The 24,450-nt window shown below is 60.7% G+C and overlaps 1 protein-coding gene across 1 annotated transcript; it reads left to right on the top strand.

The window, feature by feature from the left end:
* The first annotated feature begins 486 nt into the window (after nucleotides 1–486).
* FAM193B (family with sequence similarity 193 member B) lies at nucleotides 487–21,634 on the top strand. The gene is made up of 10 exons (XM_084635994.1): nucleotides 487–615; nucleotides 8,098–8,337; nucleotides 9,898–10,120; nucleotides 10,476–10,685; nucleotides 12,196–12,565; nucleotides 13,419–13,614; nucleotides 13,994–14,230; nucleotides 14,909–15,926; nucleotides 16,348–16,423; nucleotides 19,623–21,634. The coding sequence occupies exons 1-10, from the start codon at nucleotides 580–582 to the stop codon at nucleotides 19,717–19,719; spliced, it is 2,703 nt and encodes a 900-aa protein (XP_084492120.1). The 5' UTR covers nucleotides 487–579; the 3' UTR covers nucleotides 19,720–21,634.
* The last annotated feature ends 2,816 nt before the right edge of the window (nucleotides 21,635–24,450 follow it).

Genomic DNA, 24,450 nt, shown 5'->3' with positions numbered 1-24,450 from the left:
CTGCACCCCCCGGCCTCCTGCACCCACCCCTTGCCTGTAGCGCCCCATTATTCTGCGTGTAGTAGCCATGCCAATCTGCACCCATCCCAGGCTGGCAGCGCTTACCTGGGTCCTGCCCACCCTCCACCTGCAGCACCTACCCGGATCTCAGCCCGCACCCGCGTGCGCTCCCCCCTGCATCCATCCCCATGACCAGAGCTCCCCCAGTATGCAGAGCCCCGTGTCCCACCCCTGCAGGCAGCACCCTCCTCTCCCCCTCCCTCCAAGTCTCTGTACATAGAGCTTGGTGCCCCCTTCCTTCACTCTGCATCGCCCTTTCTGTTTCCTCCCTGCCTAGATGCAGAACCACATGCGCTCCTAGCCGCATCTCCGACCCTTACCACCTAGCCCGCTCCTTCCATCCCCCGTCCCTCTGTCAGCCGTCTGCTCTGCATGTGGCACCCACCTCGTTCCTTCCCTACCTAGCATGGTTCCCTCCACACTGAATCCAGCAGCCACAGCCTACCCTGCAGACACTCACCCCCATCTTTCCCCTGCTGCTCCCTTCGGGGGTGGGACAGGGGGCTGGAGCCATGCAGCATGCACCCCTCCAGGAGGGCTCAGGTCCTGTCCCAGGTGATCGCAGCATCCTCTTTCTGCTCTCCTGTGGGCAGTTTGCAAGTGGGTCTGACACCCAGCCCCCAACGGGCTGGCCCTAGCCAGGGCTCCGGCTGCACAAGGCGGTTTCTCTGCGCAGAACTCCACTTCCCCTCAAAGCAGAGGGGGCTTTGGGAATTGCAGACCATTGTGCCTCTTGCTGGAGCCGGGGGGGAGGCCTCTGCAGGAAGTGGGCTGCGGGGTGCACAGATAGTCACCTGCCTGGGTCTTGCAGTGCATTGGCAGCGTCCGCATGAACGCTCGGCTGTGCAAACTGTTGCCCCGGCCTCTCCAGGAGGAATTCGGGGCCCCCAGCTGGAGCAGCCGAGATGAACTGTGGCATTGGGATGAATTTGCAGAAATCTCCTGAGTTCCTGTGAGAGTGATGGGGTAAGGAGACGGCAGCTTTGCTGCAAGCAGAGGGCAGCCTGTGCTGGAAGCTGGCACAGGCAGGCAGGCTCCTGGGGAGCTGGCAGCGAGCTGTGCCCTGCAGCTCCTTTCCAGGTGGGATGTTGGACCAGGCTGGATACATCTCTGGGTAGGCTGCACCTCCCCCCAGTGCACTGAGATGGTGGATCTCCGGGACGGGAGGATTCACTTCGCTTTGTGAGAGCTCACGGTTGTGGTATTAACCCTGTGGAAAGCCAGGCTGTGCACAGCTGCTGCGGCCTGTGGAAAGGGCTCGTCTGCCCTCCACACCTGTCAGCCGAGCGTGTCCAGCCCAGCAAGGGTCAGGCAGGAGCAGAGTCGGGGCTTCACGTGACCGCACAAGGTGGGGACGCTGGAGCCTGTCTGTGGCTGGAGGCGCTAGGCACCTGGAACGCCAAGCTCATCTCTGTGCAGGACATTATTTGCCTGCTGCCTTTGGAGGGAATTCCTGCACCGCTTCCCTCCAGCGTGGGCCGGCTGGCTGCAAGGTGTAGAGAGCTTCTCCAGGGTGACAGCAGCCCCAGGTCCACAGGATCAGAAGCTATGGCAAGTAGCCGAAGATGTCGGGCAAAGTGGGGAAGGAGTTGGTGGGTAGTAGGACATACCAGCCTCGCATCTGGCACTACCTGGCCAGCTCGGCGAAGATGTCCTGGGAACTGGCCCCCTTCTCCCTCAGCCAGGCTCCGCAGGCCGGGGGGCTCAGTCTGTTCGTGCAGCTCACGTTGCCCTCTGGGCTGAGCCTGTTCAGAGTGTGGCTCTCGGGTATCTTTCTCCAGCTCCGAGTTCACTGCAAGGAGAAGAACTGGAAGCGTGTGGGGTCAGGTGCGGCGCAGCGCTGGGGGGCGGGGAAGGCTGCCCTCTCTGGAAGGGGAGGGAAGGGCACCTGGCACTGTGTATTTTCATGATGTGCTCAAGATGTCCCCCCAAGCGGCTAACCCCGGACCCCTGCTGGGAGGAGCATCTAGACTAGATTCCCATGTGCCCCGGCGTTGGGAGCGGAGCACGTCCATAAGCTGAGCGCACCGCAGAGGGCTATTGTAAGGGAGCTGCAGGGATAGGATAACCCGGCAGGAGACCAGCCTGCAGCCAGCTGGGGTTCAAACAGGGGAGGGCCTGGCGTTGCTGGCCAGCCCAGGGATGGAGTTCTGCGGAGAACAGCCAGCCAGGGATCACATCTGGCATGGCGGGTGGGCAGAGCAGCGGAGACTTGAGTCCCGGAGGGGAACGCCTGTTACATGTGGACTGTGAGTCGGACAGAGCTAGCATAGAGGGGCCCTGCTGCAAGACGGGGGCTCCCGGCAGGCACCCCCCAATACAGGTTCTGCTGGCCTTGTGTGTCACGGGGCTGTCTGTCTGCTCCTCACGCTGGGCCATGGCTGCTTGTTAGCAGGCAGTGATGCTAGCCGGCTGCTCCTGGATTTGCTGATCCTCGGGGCTGCATAGCCTTGTGCACAGGGACAAGAGGGGTGACCGTGTATCAGGGTCCTTCTCCTGCCCCTCTCTGTGGTCGCCATGGTGAGCCCTGCTCGGCACTGGGGCGCCCAGGGCTGTACACAGGTGTGGTCTCTCCAGAGCCGGGAGACGTTCCCCTACCTGCCCGTGTCTAGCTTCTCTAGGTCCTATTACAGCTCCCAGCATAGCCCACCGTGGATCCCTGGCCCTTTGCCACTCTCCCAGAACATTGGGCTGGAGGGCTGGCAGCTGGGCCAGGCAAGCTCCTGGGTGTCAGGGCCAGCAGCTCTTTGAAGTTGCAGATGCTCTGGTTCCTTCCTGTCCACCTGCATTCTGCATCCCTGACATGCTCTCTTGGAGTGGGGTGAACCAGACGGCCCACTGGAGTGCTGAGCTGGGCTGTCTGCCTCTGGTGGGGCAGGAATGGCTCACCTGGGCCTGAGGACCAGTGGGGCAGGGCTTGGCATTCCAGCTGCCCTAGTGCCTCTAGCCATGGACAGGCTCCAGCGTCCCCATCTTGCGCGGCCATGTGAAGCCTGGACAGTGCTCCCGCCTGACCCTTGCTGGGCTGGACACGATCGTCTGATGGGTGCGGAGAGCAGACAAGCCCTTTCCACAGCATGAGCTAGAGACACTGGGCTGGAGGGATGCTGGGAAGCCAGGCTTTATCCATGCTGGGAAGGGAGAGGCAGTGTCTGAGGGGAGCTGGCTGGCAGCTCCCTTGGCCACAGGCTGGGGGATTCTCCCCACTTGATGTTGGTGCAGGGCCAGCTGTGTGTATTCACCAAGAGTCAGCCCCCAGCACGGTGTGATGACAAGGAAATCAGCCCCCTGGGCTCACACCACTTGCTGATTCTCAGCGTGTAGGGGAGCCGCTTGCTTCCCAGCTCCTGGGAGATCATCAAAGTCAAAACTCAGTCTTAAATACATGTGTGAAGATGCAGCCTGCCTGTTTGCCCCTCCTAGCCCCTGGGTGTGAGGAGACAGCGTTCTGCCCCTACCCCGCCTGGGCGGGAGAGGCACAGCCCCACTCGGTCTTGTGCCAGGTTTTTGGTTGAGGGCAGCCCTGCGTGACTTAGGCAGATATCACGAGACCCTGGGCAGTCTGAGCAGTGAGACGCTCCAGCCACCAGTGATGACATGACTTGCCTGTGGACAGGCTGGTGGCAGAGTCCAGGCATCCTGTCCCTAGTCCCAGCTTAGCCACCGCCCCCTGCCCCAGGGGCATGTCAGGCTGCGTCCTGCTCCAGGGGCATGTCACTAGCTGTTCACGGAAGGAAAACCCTGGTGTGGATGCTGTCCCCAGGAGCCTGCCATGGGAAGGGGTGTTTGTCCGCACTCTGAAGGGGTCAGCCGTTCCAGGAAGGGTGGCCCAGCATAGAGGGCAGCTCCCTGCGGGATCACACCATGGTGCCACTCTGTCCTTACTGAGAACTTCAGGTCAGCCAAGCTCTCGTTGTTCTGAATTAGAATAGTGTAGGTGGTTAGGTGGCTTTTTTGTAATTAGGCCTCTCTCGAAGGCCAAGTCTGCTGGCGACCATAACGCCTCACTCGTCTGTTACCGTGCTGATACATTAGTGCTTTTAAATGACCATTTTGATATCTATTGATCGATATTTGAGCAGTTATTTCGGAGCCTATAAAAGCCCAGCCTTCGGCAGGGCCCCTCTGGTTCTGGAGCGCCCATCTGACTGAAGGCTCTATTTGGCCCCATTCTCATTGTTGGAGCACCTCACAATAACACCCACCCCCGTAGGGAGGCTGTGAGTGCTAGCCCCATTGTGTAGATGGGGACCTGATGCACAGAGAGTCCAAGGCCCTAAGCCATGAAGGTGCCCAAACCCCACCCTTAGGCACCCACGGCTCGTGGTTAGGCACCAAAGTTTCAGTTTGGGCTCCAGCGGGAGCCCCAGAATCCCTGCTGAGCCCTGTGTGCACCTGAGTTCTCAGCTTGAATGTTTCCTTGGAGCCGGTATTTCTGTCCCGAGCGTACACTTGCCTACGGCACATGCAGGGCCAATCCAGTAAGCCCCCAGAGCAGGCCTTCTGGGTCAGGTCCCAGGCAGAGTCCAGCTGGAGGACGTGATTAGAACACTTCTTGGGATGTGGGAGACCCCGGTTCAATCCCCCTCCCCCCGACAGGATTTGAACAGGGGTCTCTCACTCCCCAGGTGAGTGCTCTGCCCGGGGGGCTTTGGGAGAGTCCGGGGGGGCTCCCACAGGCTGTCCTGTACAAGCTGACGGCATTAGCGCAGGGGGTCTGGACCCCGGGTCTCCCACCCGCAGGGACCATTACCGAAAGAGTTACTCTCACTCTGCTGGGCCCCGTGACTGGGATAAACGCTTCAGCAGCGTTCCCACCGCTGGGCTACGAGCTGTACCAGTGGGTGCCTCCAGCAATCCTGCATGGAGCCAGGAGGCGCCACAGGAGAAGCCTTGGGTGCCTAAGGCGGCGGGTTCCCAGTGCGGAGCCTGAGCAGAGATGGGCGCCTCCCTGCGGCCCAGACTTAGGCCCCTCTCTCCAAGGGGGCGGGGCTTCGTGTCCCCCTCTTGTCCGTCTCCAAGGGGCTAGTGGCTCCCTGCCTCGTGGGCTGGCTTGTGGCCCTGTGCTTACAGCCCATCGCTCTCCAGGCGCTGCGCGGGGAGCACACGTTGCAGGGACGTTTCTGGGACTTCCTGCTTGTTCGGGGCCCCGGCACTCAGCCTCGTGCTGCTGAGGACCCTTCGGGGACTTGCTCAGGGCCCTATGGGAACCCTGGGGCAGAGCAGGGAACGGAACCCCGGTCTCCTCAGCTCCCCCCAGCACCGAACAGCAGACCCGTCCGTCCCTGCTGCCCGGGCACCCGTCACACAATGCCGCCCTAACGAATAGGTTCAAGGAGAAGCCATCCAGGGGCTCGCCAAGGTGTGTCCGCAGCACGGTGGCAAGGGACTTCGCAGGGCAGCTGCAGAGCCTGGCGGGGCAGGGGCACACCAGCCCTCTGGCCCTGGAGGGCTGGGACAGGCTCCCTCTGAAAGCCGCCAGGGTCCCAGTGAGCATGTGCAGTAGGTCTCTGGGCTGCTGGCTGGGTGTGGGCTGGAAGCGGCTGGAGCTGAGGCTGTATAAATACAGCTCTGGGGCTGGCTTGGTCCAAAGGGGCTGGGCGGGGCGGGGCGGGGGGTTGCCCCTTGTCCTGTCTGGGTTTGCCCCCTTATTGCAGGGGGACTCCTGTCAATAACTCACTCCCTTGGGGGCGTATGGGACCTGCCGGTTTGTAACTGGACTCTGGCACGTGGGAGGGGAGCCGGCTGCATGGGGCTAGCAAAGCCGGGGAACACGAGGAGCCAGTACACGGAAGATGTTCAGCTGAGGATGAAGTATGAGGAGTTGCACATGCCTCTGGAGGCAGCAGAATGCTACCGGGCTGGGGACGTGCAGGCTCGTGTCTGTAGGCAAACCTGCAGTGCTGTGAGGGGGAGTGATCAGCGCTCCCGGCTCTGCGTGTGGCCGAGTCACTTCTCCTCGCAGAGCCTGCCGGCTGGCGAACAGCAGACAGGCCCATCAGGAGGCGCAGTGGCTGTGCAGTGTCCATGGAGGGTGGGTGCTAAAGGGGGCCCAGGGCTCTGAGGGGGTTGTGCACGATGGCTGCTGGAAGCCTGGAGATTCTGGGCTGTATCCCCAGAAGTGTTGCAGAGCAGAAAGGGCCTGTTACTTGATGCTCATTTTACAGTTGTGGTGATGCTACCAGAAGCAAAAGGATTACTTTTTAGCTTTCTGTGCTGCCCTGGGGGGAGAGGGCTTGGACCCCGGCTCGGCTGATGGCCTCTGTGACACTCCAGACATTGACAGACGGGAATGAATTCAGGGGGTGAACGGCCATTGGTAGCACCGGGGCCACACCTGTGGGGGGTGATCCGCGGGAACTAGGGGTGATGGGGCTGCCCAGCTGGGGAAGTGTCTTTGGAGTTATGGGATAGTCTCCTGGGAAAGTGGGGAGCTTGGCTGTTTGGGGTGCTTCCTAGGCTAAGCAGAGCACCTGCTCAGGGCAACCCCTGCGAGCGCCCGGGGATGGGTCAGAACCTGGCAGGCCTTGTCCGCACCCCACACGGAGACTCGGCCACTGGGAGCTGAGGCTGGCGGAGGTCAGGCCAGATTTCAGTCCCTCTCCAGCAGATGCCCATGGGGGTGACGTGTGGCTGTCATTAGTGAGCGCAGAGAGGGAAAGCCCAGCTCAGCCCCTCCCCCAGCCTCTTTAAAAAGCCCCCCATGCCGGGTCTGTCGCAGCCCCCAGCAGCCTGCCCGGAGCTGACAGTCTCCTCGAGGCGCCCCGCCCCCAGCAGAGCAGGGGCTCCAGTGCTTTCGTTCTGTCTGTGTCTGGCTGGTTTCCGCGCTCGCTGGCAGAGCAGATGGCCGGGAGCCCTGCCCGCGGCTGGCACCTGTGCCTGGGGCGAGGGGCTTGGGGAACATCCTTCCCCCCGCTGCGCTAGCTCCCTCCCTGGGGTTGCCGCCAAGGGACACAATGACAGGCGTACTGGAGCCTGCGTCGACTTGCATTTCTCTGCTGGCAGCAGACCCTCCCGCCGGGTCCACATACTCTGCTTCTCACCTTCCCGACAGGTGCCTCCTGCATGCTCCCCCCGGGGTGGTGACATTGGCGCAGCCTGGCACTGCCCTGGGGGGCTCCTTTTTCCCCATTCTTGGGCAGCACTTGCTGCCCTCTCCCCCTGCCCGAGAGGCACAGGGTGAGCCAGGAGCCTGCCTGCCTCTCCCCTTCCCCCCAGGATCTGCGTCAGCCCTAGCAAGAGGAGAAGCTTGGCCCTTCCCTGTGCCCCCTTTGCTTCACCTTGAGTGTGAGGCGCCATCTGCTCCACAGCGGCAGTTAAACACGTGGCTCATTGTCCTGGCCCCGCTGCAGCGGCAAACAATGGGGGACCCCTCCCCAGCTCTGCACTCTGCTCTCCACAGCTGGTGGGGGGTCTCAAAAGTAGCCGTGGGCTGCGGCCTGGCTTCCCCACCAGCGCAGGCAGGAGGCCCTGGCCCTGGGTGCGACTGCGGGGCAGAATGCAAAGAGCAGCGAGGGCCTGCCTCCTGCCACATCTGTTCCTCTGTCCACACCAAACAAAGAGCTGGGGAGGGCCCAAGGCCAGTGGGGCTGGAACAAGGGTTTGGGCAGGGGGACAAGGTATCTAGAAAGCAGGGTATTGGCTGCCTACCCCAGTTGGTGTCCTCTGCCTGCCCTTGGGTATTCCCAGGGTCACTGCTTCTGCTCAGCTCTTCTCACTCAGCGCTCCCGGCATGTCTGTGCCCAAGCCAAAGGTGGGAGCTATTGGGAAGGGGCTGGCTGTGGTCATGACAGACTCCACAGCACTTCCCCTAAATGCCCAAGACTGCTGGATTGGGTAGTGCTGGGCTCCACTCGGTCTGTGAGGGCTGCCATAGTGGGATAGCAGCGTCCGGTGGGCACGGCTCTCAGAGGTGCTGCATGGACCCAGCCTGCTGGCCCTCGGGGCCTGTCCTGCGCCCGCACAAACACCTGGGAGCCCTGCAGCCTGCCTTGTGCCCAGCTGTGAGTGACTCGTTGCCCGTGTGTCCTGCTGCAGGTGCTGCCCACTGCCAACCAGTCTGTGCAGACATGTTGTTTGCTATGTCACCGAGAGCGCAAGGACTGGGGAGGCCCATCTCACAACGGGTTGGTCTCCCCGGGCGAGAGGCTGCCTCCAGACTTCGTGCCAACGCTCGTGCAGAACCTGCTGGGAGAAATGCCGCTGTGGATCTGCCAGAGCTGTCGGAAGAGTGTGGAGGAGGAGGAGCGGCGAGCTGTCCAGGAGCAGGCCTTGGCGGTAGGCAGCTGCTGTCCTCTGGCCATGCTGGTTAGGGCCATGGCTCCCCTCAAGGCAGGGGGTCCTGCTGAGCAATCGGTACTAATTGCCACGTGGCAGCAATGGCTGCTGAAGGTCCCCTTGAGCCTGGCACCCCTCTGGCCCTTGCTGAATGCCTATACACATACCTGTCTGCTGGGCATCTCCACGCGGCTGTCTCCTGAGGCTGTGATGCCCTCGGAGGGTTTCTCCTAGCTGGGGGGAGAGCCGGTAGTGCTGGTGGGGAAGGCAGGCGTTTGTTTGTTCAGGATTGTGTGAGAGCTGCCCATGTGGCATGAGGGGCCCCCTGCATGGTAAGGGCAGAGCTGGACGAGTGTGTGCACCACTGACTTACGCCTCAGTTCCGCGCCGCCCCCCATCCCTCTCCTGGCTGGGAAGACTGGCTCGCTGCTCCCGCAGACCTTCGGCTGTTCCTTGGGGTGAGGGGATTTTATTAAGTGACAGGAATTTCCCCCCGTGGCTTGGCAGGCCCAGCTCCTCACCAGAGCTGCCCCCCTCGAGGCCTGATTCCGGGCCCATCAGTCAGGGATTGGCAGCATCAGGCCAACGGAAACCATTGTGGTCAGCTCATCTGACCCCCGGTACAGCCCGGGCCTGAGAGCTGCCCCCAGACCTCCCCTACAGCAGATATGCTAGACAGACCTCCCAGCTGGATTTGAAATGGCCAGAGACTCTGCTGCAGCCTGTGGTAAGTTGTTCCAGTGGTCAGTTACTCTCATCGTTAAAAACGGGCCCTTATTTCCAGTCTGAATGGGTCTAGTGTCAATGTCCAGCCCTTGGATTGGGTTAGACCTGCCCCTGCCTGAGCGAAGGGCCCACTAGCAAATGTTTGGTCACTCTGTAGGCACTTAGAGGCTGAGATCTAGTCACCCCTAACACTTCCCTTTGGTAAACAAGGCAGATGGAACTTGAGGTATGGGCAGCCCTGGCCTCCATGCAGAGATGCACCAGGATTCATGCCTGTGCACATCCCTCCAGGGACGCTCTTGTTCTGGGTGAAGAGTGACAGAAGCACTTCATTAAAGGCGCCCAGTTGGTAGCCTGGTGCAGCTGACTGGTCTAGGCCAGAGCTTGCTGTTGTAGCCCTGCTGTACGCTGGAGAGTTAAGTCCGTGTAGCTGCGTCGCTCAGAGGTGTGGATGATCCACCCCCTGAGCGACAGAGTCATGCGGTGCACGGTGCTGCGTTGGCGGGAGAGCTTCTCCTCCAGCACGGCTCCCGTGTTCTTCAGGCAACGGGAGAGCTCTCTTAGAGCGACAGGTGCCGCTGTAAGTGTGTAGCGTAGACCTGCTCTCATCAAAGGCTGATGTGGAGACCAAGGTGGCAGAGTGGGGGAGACACAGGATGGGCCCCCCACGGCCAGGCTCGGTCCTGGCTGGGGGAGGCCCAGCAGGGAGCCCTGCGTGAGTGAGGATAGATTGGGGGCGTGTTGGGACTTGGCTTGGCCCTGGGGAGCCCAGACTAGACCCAGAGTGTTTGGGGATTCGCCTCCTGCTGCTTCATACTGTGAGTTTCTTTCCAGGTCTCATTATCGCACACGTCCTGCAAGTCGCAGTCTTGTGGGGGCGGCTCCCACTCCTCATCTTCCTCCTCATCATCTTCCTCCTCCTCGTGCCACGGGAACTCGGGGGACTGGGATCCCAGCTCCTTCCTGTCTGCTCACAAACTGTCGGGCCTCTGGAATTCCCAGCATGCCAACGGAGCCACGCAAGGCAGCCCCTTGGGGGGGCTCCCTGCTGCATTAGGTGAGTCCAGGCCAGCCCAGGACCATATGGGTCCCGGCCTGGCTACTGGCCATCTCTGGGTCCGGGCCTGAGTGGAGTGCTGTGCTGGCTGGCCTCCAGGGGCCCTGCCTTAGAGAGCAGAACCCCTGGGGTTCCCTGGGCTCTGGAAGGGCTGGCTAGGGGGAAAGGGAGCGCATGGCCTTAGTGCCCAGGGTACAAGGGGGGCTGGATCCTCCCTTGCTGCGCCGCGAGGCTGCAGCCGGATGTTGCGGGGAGCGATATGCGCTCTGCTTCGGAGCTGTTCCAGAGTCTCCAGTGCTGGCCCAGGCCAGGCTCTGCACAGGAGAAGCCGTCTCCAGCGCTGACTCCATTTCAGGTGACAAGCACCCCAGCCTCCCGCTGGCTCCGGAGTGCGTCGGCCAGGCTCCCGCTGCGGCACCTGGGCTCAAGGCCTGTCCCTACAGCCACACCGTCCCCGCAGCTTCCAGTGGGGCTGCCCCCGGTTCGCCTCTGCCTACCTCACTCGACTTCTGTACGACGCTTCCCAAGCAGTTCAAGAGCATGTGCCGCAGGCCCACCCCGCCAGGTGTGTACTTGGGGCTCCTTGGCACTGCTCCTTTCCCTCGCCTGCTCTCCCGGGCCAGCCTGCGGCAAAGCCCTTCTCCCATGGGCTCGGGTTGCCTGTGGTGGGGGAGAAGAGCATGGCAGGCCCAAGGCCCTGCCCAAGAAGGGCCTTTTCTCATTGCTGGAGGATGAAGAGTCCTGCAGAGCGTGGAAGCTGCTGGGCCAGGCCCCTTCCCCAGGATGCAGCTGTGTCCTCTGCCTGTGGCTGGGAGAAGCTCGATGGGCTGAGAAAGTCCCCTTGGCATCTCCTTGCCAGCAGGGAGCAGCCATAAGAGCGGCCAGATGGGGTCAGACCAAAGCTCCATCCAGCCCCGTGTCACGTCTGCCAACAGTGGCCAGTGCCAGGTGCCCCAGAGGGAATGAACAGAACAGGGAATCGTCCAGTGATCCATCCCCTGTCGCCCATTCCCAGCTTCTGGCAAACGGGCTAGGGACCCCATCCCTGCCCATCCTGGCTACTAGCCATTGATGGACCTATCCGCCATTAACATTAGTTCTTTTTTGAGCCCTGTTATAGTCTTGGCCTTCACAAAATCCGCTGGCAAAGAGTTCCACAGGTTGACTGCATGTTGTGTAGAAAAAATGCTTCCTTTTGTTTGTTTTAAACCTGCTACCTGTTAATGTCATTGGGTGGCCCCTAGTTCTCGTGTTATGAGAAGAAGTAAATAACACTTCCTTATTTACTTTCTCCACACCAGTCATGATTTTATAGACCTCAATCATATTCCCCTTTAGTAGTCCCTTTTCCAAGCTGAAAAGTCCCAGTCTTATTAATCTCTCCTCACATGGAAGCTGTTTCATCCCCCTCATCATTTTTGTTGCCCTTCTCTGTACCTTTTCCAATTCCAATAGATCTTTTTTGAGATGGGGCGACCACATCTGCATGCAGTATTAAAGATGTGGGTGTTCCATGGATTTATACAGAGGCAACATGGTATTTTCTGTTTTATTATCTCTCCCTTTCTTAATGATGCCCAACATTCTCTTAGCTGTTTTGACGGCCGCTGCTCATTGAGTGGATGTTTTCAGAGAACTATCCACAAGGACTCCAAGATCCCTTTCTTGAGTGGTAACAGCTAATTTAGACCCCATCATTTTATAGGTATAGTTGGGATGATCTTTTCCAATGTCCATTACTTTGATTTTATCAACATTGAATTTCATCTGCCATTTTGTTGCCCAGTCCTGGCAGCAGTGAGGATGCAGGAGGGTCCTCTGCAGCCCAGCGTGCTGGGCCAGGGTCAGAGCATGGGCCAGGGTGGGCCATGTGCTCTAGGGTCAGGGGTGGTGGAAGGTCCTCGGGGAGGAAGCCCCTGTTCTTTCTGCTCTTCTGCTGGGGCTCAGCAGAGCCTGCTGGGGTCCTGCTGGGCTCTGTGTGCGCATGGGTGCTCCCCTACCTGCCATGCTGGGCTGGGACAGCCTGGTGCCGCTGCGCTCATGCTTGACCCATCTTTGATCCTGCCTGTCTGCAGGTGAGGCCTTCCACTCCTTGGACCATCACCGGCACCCGGACCTTGCCGCTCCTCCCAACAGCCCCACGGGGCTCCCCTCCCAGCCACCGGCGCTGATCTCCACCAAGCAGTCACCCGCCCACCTGAACACCTCACCGCAGGCAGCGCCGGTCCCTGCAGCCAGCCCCCACGCAGCCGCTGCCGAGTCCCCTCCTGCTGGCACCCTCTCGCATGGCCAGGCCTCCTGCAAGAGCCCTCACCTGCCCCCCGCCAATGTGCCGCTTCTGAAGATGCCACCTCCGCTTTCAGGCTGTGCCCACCCCTGCAATGGGCACTGCAGCGGCTCCCTGGTGCCACCAGCTGCCCCGCACCAGCTGCCCAGCACTAACAGGTGAGAAGGTCTCTGCCTGCCTGTGGCTGGTGTGATGGCCCCTGGTGTTCTGAGGGCGCTAGCATGAGCCAGGGGCCCTGCCAGGGCTCAAGTTGCCCTGTCCTCATCCCAAGGAACCAGCCCTTGCAGGGCAGAAGGGCTCCTCACACCACGGCTCTGCAGAGATGGTCTCACTCCAGCACCACACAGCCCTGAGGCTCCAGGGCCTCTCCCTCCATGACAGTCTGCGAGGCAGACGTGGGCTTTGCTGCCTGTCTCTCCTGCAGTTCGGGAATTGATCCCTCTTGGCTCGGAGACCTGGGCCCGCCCAGCATGCTCTTTGTCACGAGCAGGACCAGGAGCCCAAGGACTAGCTGGTCTGCAGCCGTCTGCCCTGGCCCCTTGGAGTGGGCTGGAGCGTTGGGTTCCTCCCTGGGGATGCCTGTTGGCAGGGAGCCCCAGCCCACCTGGGGAGGGTCAGCAGAGAGTGCCGTAGTGGGGTCCGTGGTGGGTGGGGCGTGTAGTGCAGGCAGCTAGGCTCTGGCTGCACCCCCTGGCTCTGGCTCTGGTTTGCTGGCATGCTCGGCAAGTCTTTGCCCTACCAAAGGGCGTGGGGTCCCAGGGAGCAGCGCAGGGGTCTCTTCCCAGCCGATTAAACAAGCCAGTCAGTGTCAGGAGAGTGTCTGGGGGTGGGGACCACCTCCCCTGGGGCCTTCCCTCCCCTGCAAGGTGGCCCCAAGCAGTTCTGGGACATCGGAGGGGACTGCTCCTTTCGGCAGCCCCAGCACCGTCTGAGCTTGGCTCGGCTGCGGCCCCCAGTGCCTCACTGCCCTGGGTCTGCCTTCCAGCTACCTCCCTCCCTCCCTTCCCCCAGGGACCCCATGTGCAAAGGACACAAGTTCCCCAATGGTACCAGCTGCCACCCGCCACAGTCATGCGAGGCGGACGAGGGGCTCGGGGAGGATGAGGACAGCAGCTCCGAGCGCAGCTCCTGCACCTCCTCCTCCACCAACCAGAAAGACGGGAAATTCTGTGACTGCTGCTACTGTGAGTTCTTCGGCCACAACGCGGTAAGTGAGCCATTGAACTGGGCTTGCTGGCCAGGGGCGCTTGGGAGACTGCCATGCCGAGAGCACAGGCAGCTTTGTCCTCCACAGGCCTGACATCAGCCCCTCTTTGCTAGTCCAGCCCTGGAGAGCCACCCGGGAGCAGCCAGTCCGTCTCCATCTGACGCTGCCCCTGCCCCCTGCAGCTCGGCCAGCGCCTCTCAGTCCCAGCGCCCAGGGCCCCGTCTCAGCCCAGCAGCTCTCCTCGGCAAACTAGGAACCATGCTGCCTTCACCAATGAGCTGTGGGTGGGGCAGCCCCATAAGCAGAGGGTGGGAAGGGGCCTGGGAACAGCATCCATCTGTGCCAGGCAGGACAGTAGTAGCCCAGGTTGTCTCTGCAGCCCCCTGCGGCCCCCACGAGCCGGAACTATGCCGAGATCCGGGAGAAGCTGCGCTCCCGTCTCACCAAGAGGAAGGAGGAGCTCCCACAGAAGCTGGGCCACAGCAGCAGCTCGGGGGAGCCGGCCGTGGATCACCGGGACGTGGACGAGCTCCTGGACTACATCAACAGCTCGGAGCCCAAGCCCCTGAACAGCGCCAAGGCCGCCAAGCGGGCACGGCACAAGCAGAAGAAGAAGGTGAGGACCAGGGGAGGGGAATGTGCTGTTCCAGACCCAGTCCAGCGGGGGTCAGAGCCACCTTGGGTCCCGTTTTTCCCTTGGTAGCGGCCCTGGCCCCGAGCCCCCCCCCGGAATAGCCCAGAGTGTTAGACACACCCCAGAGTTGGGAAAGGCCTTGAGGCCCAGCCCTACCCACCCTACCTGGGAGGCTGGATCAGGGTTGCACCCCCATAGGGCTCTGTCCTCCCCACCTCGGAAGCTTTCCCTGTGCTTAGCGCCCTCCCCAGGGGCCTGTCAGGAACACCTCTGGCTCTTTGCAGGGACCTGGGCACCTCTCCCACGTGGGGTCTCCCCAGCATGTGCCTGTCCTAATGGGGCTGAGTGCCGGATCCCAGTGCGGGCCAGGGCCCCTCCTTGTTCTGGGAGCTGGGAATCAGCCACTGGCCTGTGGTGCAGCCTGTGCCAGCCGATAGGTCTCCCCCAGGCCTGAGCTGGTGGGCGGCCGTGCCGGAGCAGGGGCTGTCGTGCCCCCTCCAGAGGGCGTATGGCACCCCAGCTGTGCTTGCTACAGGCTGAGCTGCGCTGTGCAGCAGTGCTTGGGTTTGCCGCCCCACGCCCAGGGCGTGCCAGCCCGCTGGGCTTCTCTCCGGCCCCCTGAGAACCTCTCACCCTGGCCCACCGCCTTGCCTGTTCCAGGAGAAGGAGAAAGCCCAGCTGGAGGCGGAGGCCCAGAAGCGGGTGGCACGTGGCCCTCTGGCTGGCCAGGACAGGGAGCTGGCGGAGGAGAAGCTCCTGGAGTGGCCCCAGCTGGAGCTGGAGCGGGTGAACAGCTTCCTCAGCAGCCGGCTGCAGGAGATCAAGAACACCATTAAGGACTCCATCCGCGCCAGCTTCAGCGTCTACGACCTCAACCTGGACGTTGCTGACTTCCCCAAGAAGGCCGCTGTGCTGGAGCAGAAGACTCTGCTGTCCCACCTTAACGGCTCCTCGGGCCTGCAGGAGATCGATCTGGATCTCTCCCCTCTGAGCCTGGGCTCCTCCAAGAACCACATGCTGCTGCGGAGCGAGCTGGGCCCTCGCTGGGGGGAGGGCCCTGGGGAGGGGCCACCGCAGGCTGAGAACGGGGTGGTGACGCGCCTGAGCGCGGTGCCCAACCTCTCCCGGATGATCTGGGTCCAGTCCCCCCAGCCGACAGACTCTGCCCAGGAGAGCGGCGGGCCTGGCCTGGAGTGCAAGGAGGTGGCGCCGGCCAAGGGTCCAGAGCCACAGGAGCTGGCACCGGCGGGGGGCAGGCAGAGGAGGAACAAGCGACAGAGCTGCCAGGCGAGGAAGGGGGAATGCACCGTGGTGCCCGGCGCCCAGGCTGGGCTGGAGAGTCCCAGCTCGAAGGGGCTCGTGCTGGGAGCCAAGCACCCTTCAAAGCCTGGAGCAGTGCCCACTCTGCGGAGGGGGAGTGGCTGTGTGGAGCCGCCGGAGAGCGCCAAGGGGCAGGGCTGGGGCTGCGGCGGCTCCAGGCCCGAGAAGGAGAGGAGCAGCGAGTGGAAAGGCCGGAGGGGCGAGGGCAAAGCAGAGCAGCCGGAGCTGGTGCAGCCACCTCCCCTTGCCGCTGGGGACCAGCAGCCCCTGCACCCCGCCACCCTGGGCAGCTCCCCCCAGCCCAAGGGCAAGAGCAGGAAGAGCAGGAGCAGGATGGAGAAATCGAACACGTCCATCGGTGAGTCCCCTGTGCGGTCCCTCTGCTCAGCAGTGACCTTGTCCCAGCTCCGGCCTGTCATCCTGCGCAGCTGAGCGCTGTGGTGAGCGCGAAGCTCTCTTGTCGACTCGGCACGGTGCACGGGGGGAGTGGGGGGGTGGGCTCAGGTCGGTGTGGCTGTGTCGCCCCCCCCAGGCCACGGAGCTGTGCTGCCATAGGGTGGCTCTAGTGGAGACCAGTCAGTGGTGGTGTACCCTGGCTCTGCCCCCCTGCCCTGCACCCCATGGTGTCTATCCATTGCTCTTTGCTCCAAGCAGGCTCTGTGCCGGGCGGCAGCGCGGGCCCCTGGTGCTGAGGGGGGTGTTCTTGGGGCGTGCAGTCCTTGGCGCTGACCCTGCTCCGCCTGGAGCGCTTTGCTGACTGTGTCCCACCGCTTTGCCAGATGACGTGTTCCTGCCCAAAGACGTGGATGGGGCAGAGATGGACGAGACGGACCGAGAAGTAGAGTACTTCAAGAGGTGAGACCAGCCTGCAGCTCTCTGCGAGAGTGGGGCTGTGGGGGTGCCAGGAGGGGCATGTGTGTATCATCCTGGTGGGGGAGGGGCACTCCTGCCCTCTGGGACTCCATGTGTGGGGAGGGTCCCAGAGGCCAGGCTCCAGCCCGAGAGGCTCAGCTGTGCCATGCTGGAGGCATACCCAGAGGAGTGTTCGAAGAGCTAACCCCATTCTCCCTTCCTGCAGATGAAGCCCTTTACGTCTCGTCCGACCCTCAGTGGACATGGAGACCAGCTGATCCCCATCCACTTTGTAATAGCCCCCCCCTTGGTATCAACCCTCCCCCCTTTTGTTGTCTTTTCTCCAGACTAAACGCCGAGTTTTTTAACCGTTCCTCACAGGGCAGGGCTTCTAAACCTTTGATCATTTTTGTTGCTCTCAACTGGACTGTCTCCAGTTTGCTCACATCTTCTCTAAAGTGTAGCACCCAGAACTGGGCACTGCAGCTGGGGCCTCACCAGCGCTGAGTAGAGCGGGACAGTGACCTCCCCTGGCTTACGTACGACACTCCTGTTAGTACACCCCAGAATGATATTAGCCTTTTCTGCAACTTCATCCCATTGCTGTGATCCACTATAGCCTGCAGATCCTTGGCAGCAGGACTACTGTGTAGCCAGTTATTCCCTATTGTGTAGCTGGGCATTTGATTTTCCTTCGTAAGTGAAGTACTGTGCACTTGTCTTTAGTGAATTTGATCTTGTGATTTCAGACCAATTCCTAATTTGTAAAAGCGTTGTGAATTCAAATGCGAATCCTGACCCCCAAAGTGTTTGCAGCCCCTCCCAGCGTGGTGTCAGCCACACACTGTATGTGCACGCTCTCCACTCTGTTATCCAAGTCATGAATGAAAATAATGAATAGTACCAGACCCAGGGCTGACCCACACGGGACCCCACTAGAAACGCCCTCCCAGTTTGACAGCAAACCATTGATAACTCCTCTTTGAGCCCAGTCTTTTAGCCAGTTGTGCATCCACCTTCTAGTAATTCCATCTCGCCCGAACTTCCCCAGTTTGCTTCTGAGAATGTCATGCGGGACTGTGTCACAAGCCCTGCTAAAATCAAGACCTCACGTCTGCGGCTTCCCCCATCCGCTAGGCCAGTGACCCTGTCAAAGAAGAAGATGAGGTGGGTTCTTGACAAATCCACGCTGGCTGTTCCTTATAACCTGTTATCCTCAGGTGCTCACAAACAGATTGTGTAATAGTTTGTTCCAGTATCTTTCCAGGTATTGAAGTTAGGCTGACTGGTCTGTACTTTCCCAGGGCCTCTTTGTTCCCTTTTTGGAAGAGAGGTGTTGTGTTTGCTCATCTCCAGTCTTCTGGGCCCTCGCCTGTCCTCCAGGTATTCTTGAAGATACAGGAATTGCGAATGGTTCCGAGATGGCTTAGGCAGTGTTACCCGCACAAAATTCTTTGTCACTTGCACACTTTAGGACATCCCACCTCTACCTAGTTCCTAGGGATCAAGGCATAACCTGGTTCATTTAAGCACCCCAACCCTTTCCCAGTTCCTAGGGCTCCAGGCAAAAGGCACCAGACTTTACACCTCCATCGGCTCCGGGCTCTACTCCTCCGGGCTCAGAGCAAACACCCATTCCCTGTGGGCTCAGGGCTTAATCTTTGCGGGTTTACAGGGTCTTTTACCAGTGAAAGAGCCTCTCACAGTAATATCCGTCTTAACCTCTATTTATTAACAATCACCAAAACCATGCACATGCTACACATACAGTGCTCGCCACTCCCATTAAGACAGAAGAACTTTTCTTGATGGCCAGTCAGGATCAGGTCCATCTCGGGGACTCCAGTTTCTGCACGGTGTCATTGGCAGTGTTGAGTCTGGCAGCTCTGATCTTTGGGGCTGTGTCCTGGAGTTGGTTCTGCAAAACTTCCTTTTGGACCTCAGTTTATATAGTGAAACTTGAGTCCTGCTTAGCTGTACCTTAACCAATCATTTTACTAAAACATTACTAAACAATCCTAACACTGTAACAAAAATCGCTAACCAATCCTACCCCACCACCTAAATTAATTTACACAGAGCAAAATTAATTACGTAGCAGACAGAAACAATCGAAGAACCAGACAGAGCTCATACAGACAAACAATAGGGAAGTGGGGACCATAAAGATAAAATAATAAAGAACTGAGGATTTCACAACCACAACTATTGATAAGTGGTTTCTTGACAGACAGATGTTATCAAACTAGGTTTTCTTTAACCATCTTAAGATCTGTTTCTTTACCTGGTGATAGTGGAGGCCATTAGGAAAGGATCTCCTCCTTAACATCCTGATATTACATTGTTTTAATGTCATTTAGATGGAATGTGAGGATGTGACTTCCTGCTTCTTAGCTCATGGCTACTGCTCTCTTAATCTGGCTGCAGATAAAGGCCTTAGGCCTGAGCATATGGCTCTAAGAAAAGGCTTTATCTATACACTAGCTCCTTAAGAACCCTGGGGTGAATTTCCTCAGACCCTGCTGACTCAACTATGTTCAGCTTGTCTAATGATTCTCTAACCTGTTCTGTCCTTGCCTGGGCTTGCGTTCCGCCCCCTTGCTGTGTTAGCAAGTGTCTGGTCGTCATTAACCTTTTTAACGAGAAGCAAAGCAGGCGGCAAACACCTCCACCTCGTGAAGTCGTCAGTTCTGAGCTCCTCCCGGGGCCCTAGGAGAGGACCTAGGCTTTCCTTCTTCTTTCTCTTGCCCCAGTGTATTTATAGAACCGCTTAAGCCTTGTCTGTCCCTTGCCAGGTGTAACTGATTTTGTCGCCGCGTGCTCGTGCTGTTCTTTTGTACTTCTCAGCACTTGGTTCAGGTTTCCACTGATGTAGGATTCCTTTTTGATCTTCAGGTCATTAAAGGGCTCCTCATGGCCTCTGACCGTTTTCCCTGTCTCTCCTTTACTCAGGCTGGTTGGCAGTTGTGCTTTTAATATTGCCCCTGTGAGAAACTGCCTCCTCTCCTGGGCTCCTTTATTCCTGGGCTTTTCTTCCAAGGGACCTAGCCTGCTCTGGCTAGGGTGGGGAGGGTAGAATCCCTGGCTTGGGTGGTGCTGTGGGGCGGGGGGTGGATGGGTTGGGCAGTGGCTGTGCAGGGGGCAGGGAGCGGTCACTGTCTCTGCTCTTTCCCTGATTCTCTCTCTCTCTCCCCTCCCCCAGGTTCTGTCTGGATTCTGCTAAGCAAACTCGGCAGAAAGTGGCCGTGAACTGGACCAACTTCACCCTGAAGAAAACCACTTCAAGTGCAGCTCAGTGAGGTGTGGGGGGAGCCCCAGTGTGTGCAAGGGGCCCTGTGCCTACCCCCCAGCACCCACAGACACTCGCCTCACTGTGCCCCTCCCCCTGCTGTGGGGCTCCTTTTGTTTTCTCTGTGGGTTCCTCTTCCTGTGAATGTGGAACCCCTTCCCCCCAGGCCTGTCAGGCCTGCACCTCCCCAGCCAGTCACAGCTCTCGGCGGGGAGGGGGGGGCGGGGGACTCCCTAGCTTAGGCAGCCCCCTCCCCCGCCCAGTCCCTCTAGGGGATTTTCTCTTCTCCCAGCACTCCGTTGGTGATGTGCAGGGAGCCTGCCAGCGCCAGTGGGCAGCCCCCCCGTGCCAGCCTGGCGCGCAGCCGGGGGAAAGGACCATGCTGGACCTAATAAAGAACTTTTTAATTTTTTATTTTATTTAAAAAACCCAACTTTTTTTGTTGTTTTTTCCTGGCTTCCTGGGACACCCTAAGCCCCCCCCCACCCCCAGCTCAGCTGCCCTGCCAGCCTGTCACAGGAGATACCCAGCTTCCTGTAGCAAACAGGCCGTCCAAGCTCCCTGGGGGGTCCAGCTGACCCACTGTGTCCCAGCCAAGCTGAGGGTTTGGGCCCTAGGCAGCAGCTGCAACTTCCACTCTGCCTAGGGGCTGATTTCACTCCTCTCCTGACCCTTCTGCCTCCCATCGCTACCCAGCCGCAGGCCCTGAGCTCTTCCCTGGGTGGGAGGGGCACCTTGCACCTGCTGGGGGAAGCCTCATTGGCACCATAATGAGCACATTGCAGCATCCCATGAGCCCAGCAGCACCTGCAGAGGGGCCGGGGCCTCCCAGTCTGCAGGCGCTGCTCTCCCAGCAGTGTGGGTGCCTGCAGCAGCCCTCTGCACCCCCTTTGCACCAGTCCATGTGCTCTCTGCTCTTGGGTTCCCAAAGGGCCATGCCTGGCTGGGGGCAGAGTGCACCCAGAGCAGCACTTCTGGGAGCCAGGGGAGGGATGTGATTGGTAGTAGCTGGGCTGTGCCTCGCTCTCCCTCTGGCCAGCCCTATGGCCGAGCGGACCTGTGCACGTCAGGCTGCCGGGCCTGCTCAGGGGGCAATGCCTGTGCCCCGCGCCCAGTACAGGGTGAGGTCCTGATGGGCGTGCTGCCCAGCCCAGCCCTGCTTTGGATTGAGGGGGATCGAAAGCAGGGCGTGGGTGCCTCAGCTCGTGGAGCCTGGGGTAAGGGATGCCCAGGACAGGAGCTGGGGGCTTTCTCTGCCCCAGGGAGCAGCATGTGCACTCCACCTCCCCTCCCAGCTTGGGCCAAGCAGCACTGGGGCTGGGAGGAAAGAGGGCGCCAGGCAGCCCAGCGGGGTCGAACACAGCCTGAACTCTGCCACCTGCTCCATGCTGGATCTTCCTGCCCTGTGCAGATAACACCAGATTGGCTCCACCATGAGGCTCCACCCTCGGCTCTGTGGCTCACAGGGTTCTGGTGCATCCCTGGCCCGCCGGGCCCCTGCTTGTACCATAATCCCAGCCTAACCCTGGTGTGACAGGTGTGGGAGCCACGGCGGGCCGGGGGCTCTGGCTGACAGAGCAGCGCTTCCTAGTCTGTTCTCAGGGTGTGTGCTGAAGGGCAGAGGGATGGACAGGCAGTGGGTCCCCTTCTCCGCACACGTGCCCGGCGTTCCCCACACCAACCTAACCCCTTAGGGAGCTACAACGGAAACAAACTGCCAATCTCTGGACCACGATTTCTGGTGCTACCCGGTCCCCCAGCCTGCAGGTGGCTGGGAAGGTGCCGCTGGCCTTGCCCCGCCTGCAAAGGGAGCGTGCTGTGCAGCCAGCCACGGCCAGACTGGCTTCTCTGGTTTTTTTAATTATTTACTTTTGATACTGTGAAAATCTTTCATGCTGAAAGATAAAATGCCGTTTGGACACAGAGCGGGTGTGTGTGCTGTGTGATTAGCGGGTGGCTGGAGGGGGCAGGCCCCGAGCCAGCAGCGTGTCCCAGGTCCAGCCGGGCCCTGGCAGTGATTCTGATCAGCAGCAGCCCGAGGATGCCTTGGCCGTGACATCATGGCCCCCTCGTGGCACTGTGGGGGGGGGGGTAGATTGTGCCAGACGCTCCCCTGCTCTCCCCTGCCCCTGGCCATCTGCCCCTCTGAGTGCCTGGCTGCCGTTAAACCCAGCTGTCCCATGCTGACCTCTGCTGGCAGGGACTGCATGGCGGGGCCCCCCCGGGGATTGTAGGGGAATGGGTCAGTGCAGAGAGGCAAACACTTAGCCCTGCCTTGAGGGCAGGGGACTGGACTAATGGCCTCTCGAGGTCCCGTTCTGTCCCACGGTTCTGTGAGAGGGCCCCACGCTAGGCCAAGCAGCGGGGCAGCTTCCCGCATGGCCACGGGAGCACCGCCTAGCAGCTGTGGCAGTAAGGGTGGCCTTCCCAGCGCTCCCATTGATGGCTCTGGCACTGACCCAGCCTGGCTGGCACAGGCAGGAGACTCCCTAGCCTGGTATCATGGGCTGGGCCATGTGCCCCTGCCAGACCCCCTGGCTGCTGCAGGCAACGTGATCAGGCACCTCTCACCCAGCATGCCAGCCCGCCCCAGGGTGCAGGGGGGCCAGGCTGGGACACGGAGTTACACTGGCCCCCGCATTCAGGCAACCTCTGCTAGGATGTTGCCTGACCTCGGGTCAGGTCAGCCCTTGGGTGGGAGATGGGGAGCTGCAGGAAGTGCTGCTCCAGCAGGAGGCTTCCCTCTGCAGGGCTCTGTGCTGGGGGGCTGCTGGCCGGTAAGAAAGGCGGCTCTCAGGAGGTGCGGCCCAGCCACGCTTCAGGGCAGGTCATTCTGCCGCCTTCAGCCCCCTCTGCAGCTTCAGCTGCACAAGAGTCACACCCTAAAGGCCTTTGTGCCGGCCCCTGGAGGCCATGCTTCAGTACTGGCCAGGGAGGGTGACCTCGAGTAGGGGGTGGGAATCCACCTCTGTGGAGAAAGGGAATCCTTGGGCCAGGAGATCTGATAAAGTACCCAGTGAGGGGGCTACGGCAGGGGGCAGGGCCACTGCTCTCAGCCTGTCCTAACCCTACAACAGGCAGGCTGTCAATGACGGGGAAGCAGCGAGTTCACAAATGGTAAAAGGACATATTTGTTCTTTCAGTGAACGATTAGCCATGGGAACTCTCTGCCACATGATGGCAGTGAGGCCAAGAATTCAGCAGGATCCAAAAGGGGCTCGGATGTTTCCATGGAAAACAAGATCCAGAGATATGAGTAAATATGGAAACCAAATGAGTGCTTGGAAAGGAGAGGAACCTTCTGCTTTAGGGCATGAGCCAACCCTAACTTGGAGCGTTAGAGGAAGTGCCCCGAGTACAGTTCCCCATCGCTGCCATCTGCGGGGCTCTAACTTCTGAACCAGCTGGGGTGGGCCACCACTGGCGGCAGGAGACAGAGCCAGGTGCAGCCCTGCTCTGAGCCAGCCTGGCCGTGCCGGTGCTGCAGCGTGGGTGGGGAAGGCCAGCGTGAACAGCTGCCCCAAAGGTGGCTGGTCGATGGGAGGGCCGTGTACTGACGCCCAGCACCAGAGTCTCTCCGCCTCTCCCACAGCAGGGAGCTGGCGTTTGAGGATGAGGGCCTGGCCAAGAGGAGAGCTGGCAGATGTGGCAGAGCCGGGGGTTGGTGGGTAAGAACGGAGGGAAGGTGGGTGGGGAGGAGCAGCCTAGGCAGCCGCCCCGAGAGAGAACCCACAAATTATAGGGGGAGGGGCAGCAAAATAGCCCCCTCCCCGTTTGCCAAAGCAGGTGTCAAACCGTGCCCAAAGAGCTAGATGCTGCATGTGCCCCGGGCGCCTCAGCCAGGGCCACTGCTGGGGGGCGACGGCCCCGTGCGTGGCAGCTTCCCGGCCATGGGGTGGCCCGTGCTGCCTGGGCCATGCACAGGGTTTGAGGTCCAGGTCTGCAAGGAGGGTCTGTTTGCCATAGTCAGACCCACCCTGCAGCCTGAAGGTGCCAGTCTGCTGCAGCGGCGACCAGCCGCGCCCCGGAAAGGCCTGCCAGGAGCAGGGATAAAGCTGCTGTAACTTGCATTTTGGATCAGCAGCCAGCCAGGCGCACAGGCAGGTCAGTCCTGCCGCTGTGGTGCTAATGCCCAACAAACACCAGGCGGGCTCGTGGGCAATTCAGGGTCTGGAGGGCAGAGATCGGGGTCTGGAGGGAAGCTGGGGGCAGGGTCGGGGGGGCAGAGATTGGGGTGGGGGTTGGGTATCAGGGTCTGGGGGACAGAGATTGGGGTCTGGGGCGGAAGCTGGGGATCAGGGTCTGGGGGAAAGCTGGGGGCAGGGTCGGGGGGCAGAGATCAGGGTTGGGGTGCAGAGATCGGGGTCTGGGGGACAGAGATTGGGGTGGGGAGTGGAGATCGGGGGAAGCTGGGGGCAGGGTCGGGGGGGCAGAGATCGGGGGAAGCTGGCAGTGGGGTGGGGGGGTGGAGATCAGGGTCTGGGGGGAAGCTGGGGGCAGGGTCGGGGGGGCACAGATTGGGGTTGGGGGGGCAGAGATCAGGGGAAGCTGGGGGTGGGGTGGGGGGGTGGAGATCAGGGTCGGGGGAAGTTGGGGGGAGGGGCAGGGTCGGGGGGGCAGAGATCGGGGTCTGCGGGTCAGAGATTGGGGTGGGGGGTGGAGATCAGGGGAAGCTGGGGGCAGGGTAGCTGGGGGGCAGAGATCGGGGTCTAGGGGGCAGAGATCGGGGTCTGGGGGACAG

This window comes from Lepidochelys olivacea (genome assembly GCF_965140295.1).
Source record: "Lepidochelys olivacea isolate rLepOli2 genome assembly, chromosome: 8".
Taxonomy (NCBI): domain Eukaryota; kingdom Metazoa; phylum Chordata; order Testudines; family Cheloniidae; genus Lepidochelys; species Lepidochelys olivacea.
Note: the sequence above shows the minus strand (reverse complement) of the source record. Positions and strands in the feature narration are given on the sequence as shown.

Coding starts and splice junctions, on each gene's coding strand:
- FAM193B (XM_084635994.1), top strand. CDS start 580: ATGCACCCCTCCAGGAGGGCTCAGGTCCTGTCCCAG. Junction 10,121..10,475: donor GGGGCTCCCTGCTGCATTAG/GTGAGTCCAGGC, acceptor ACTCCATTTCAG/GTGACAAGCACCCCAGCCTC. Junction 10,686..12,195: donor CCGCAGGCCCACCCCGCCAG/GTGTGTACTTGG, acceptor GCCTGTCTGCAG/GTGAGGCCTTCCACTCCTTG.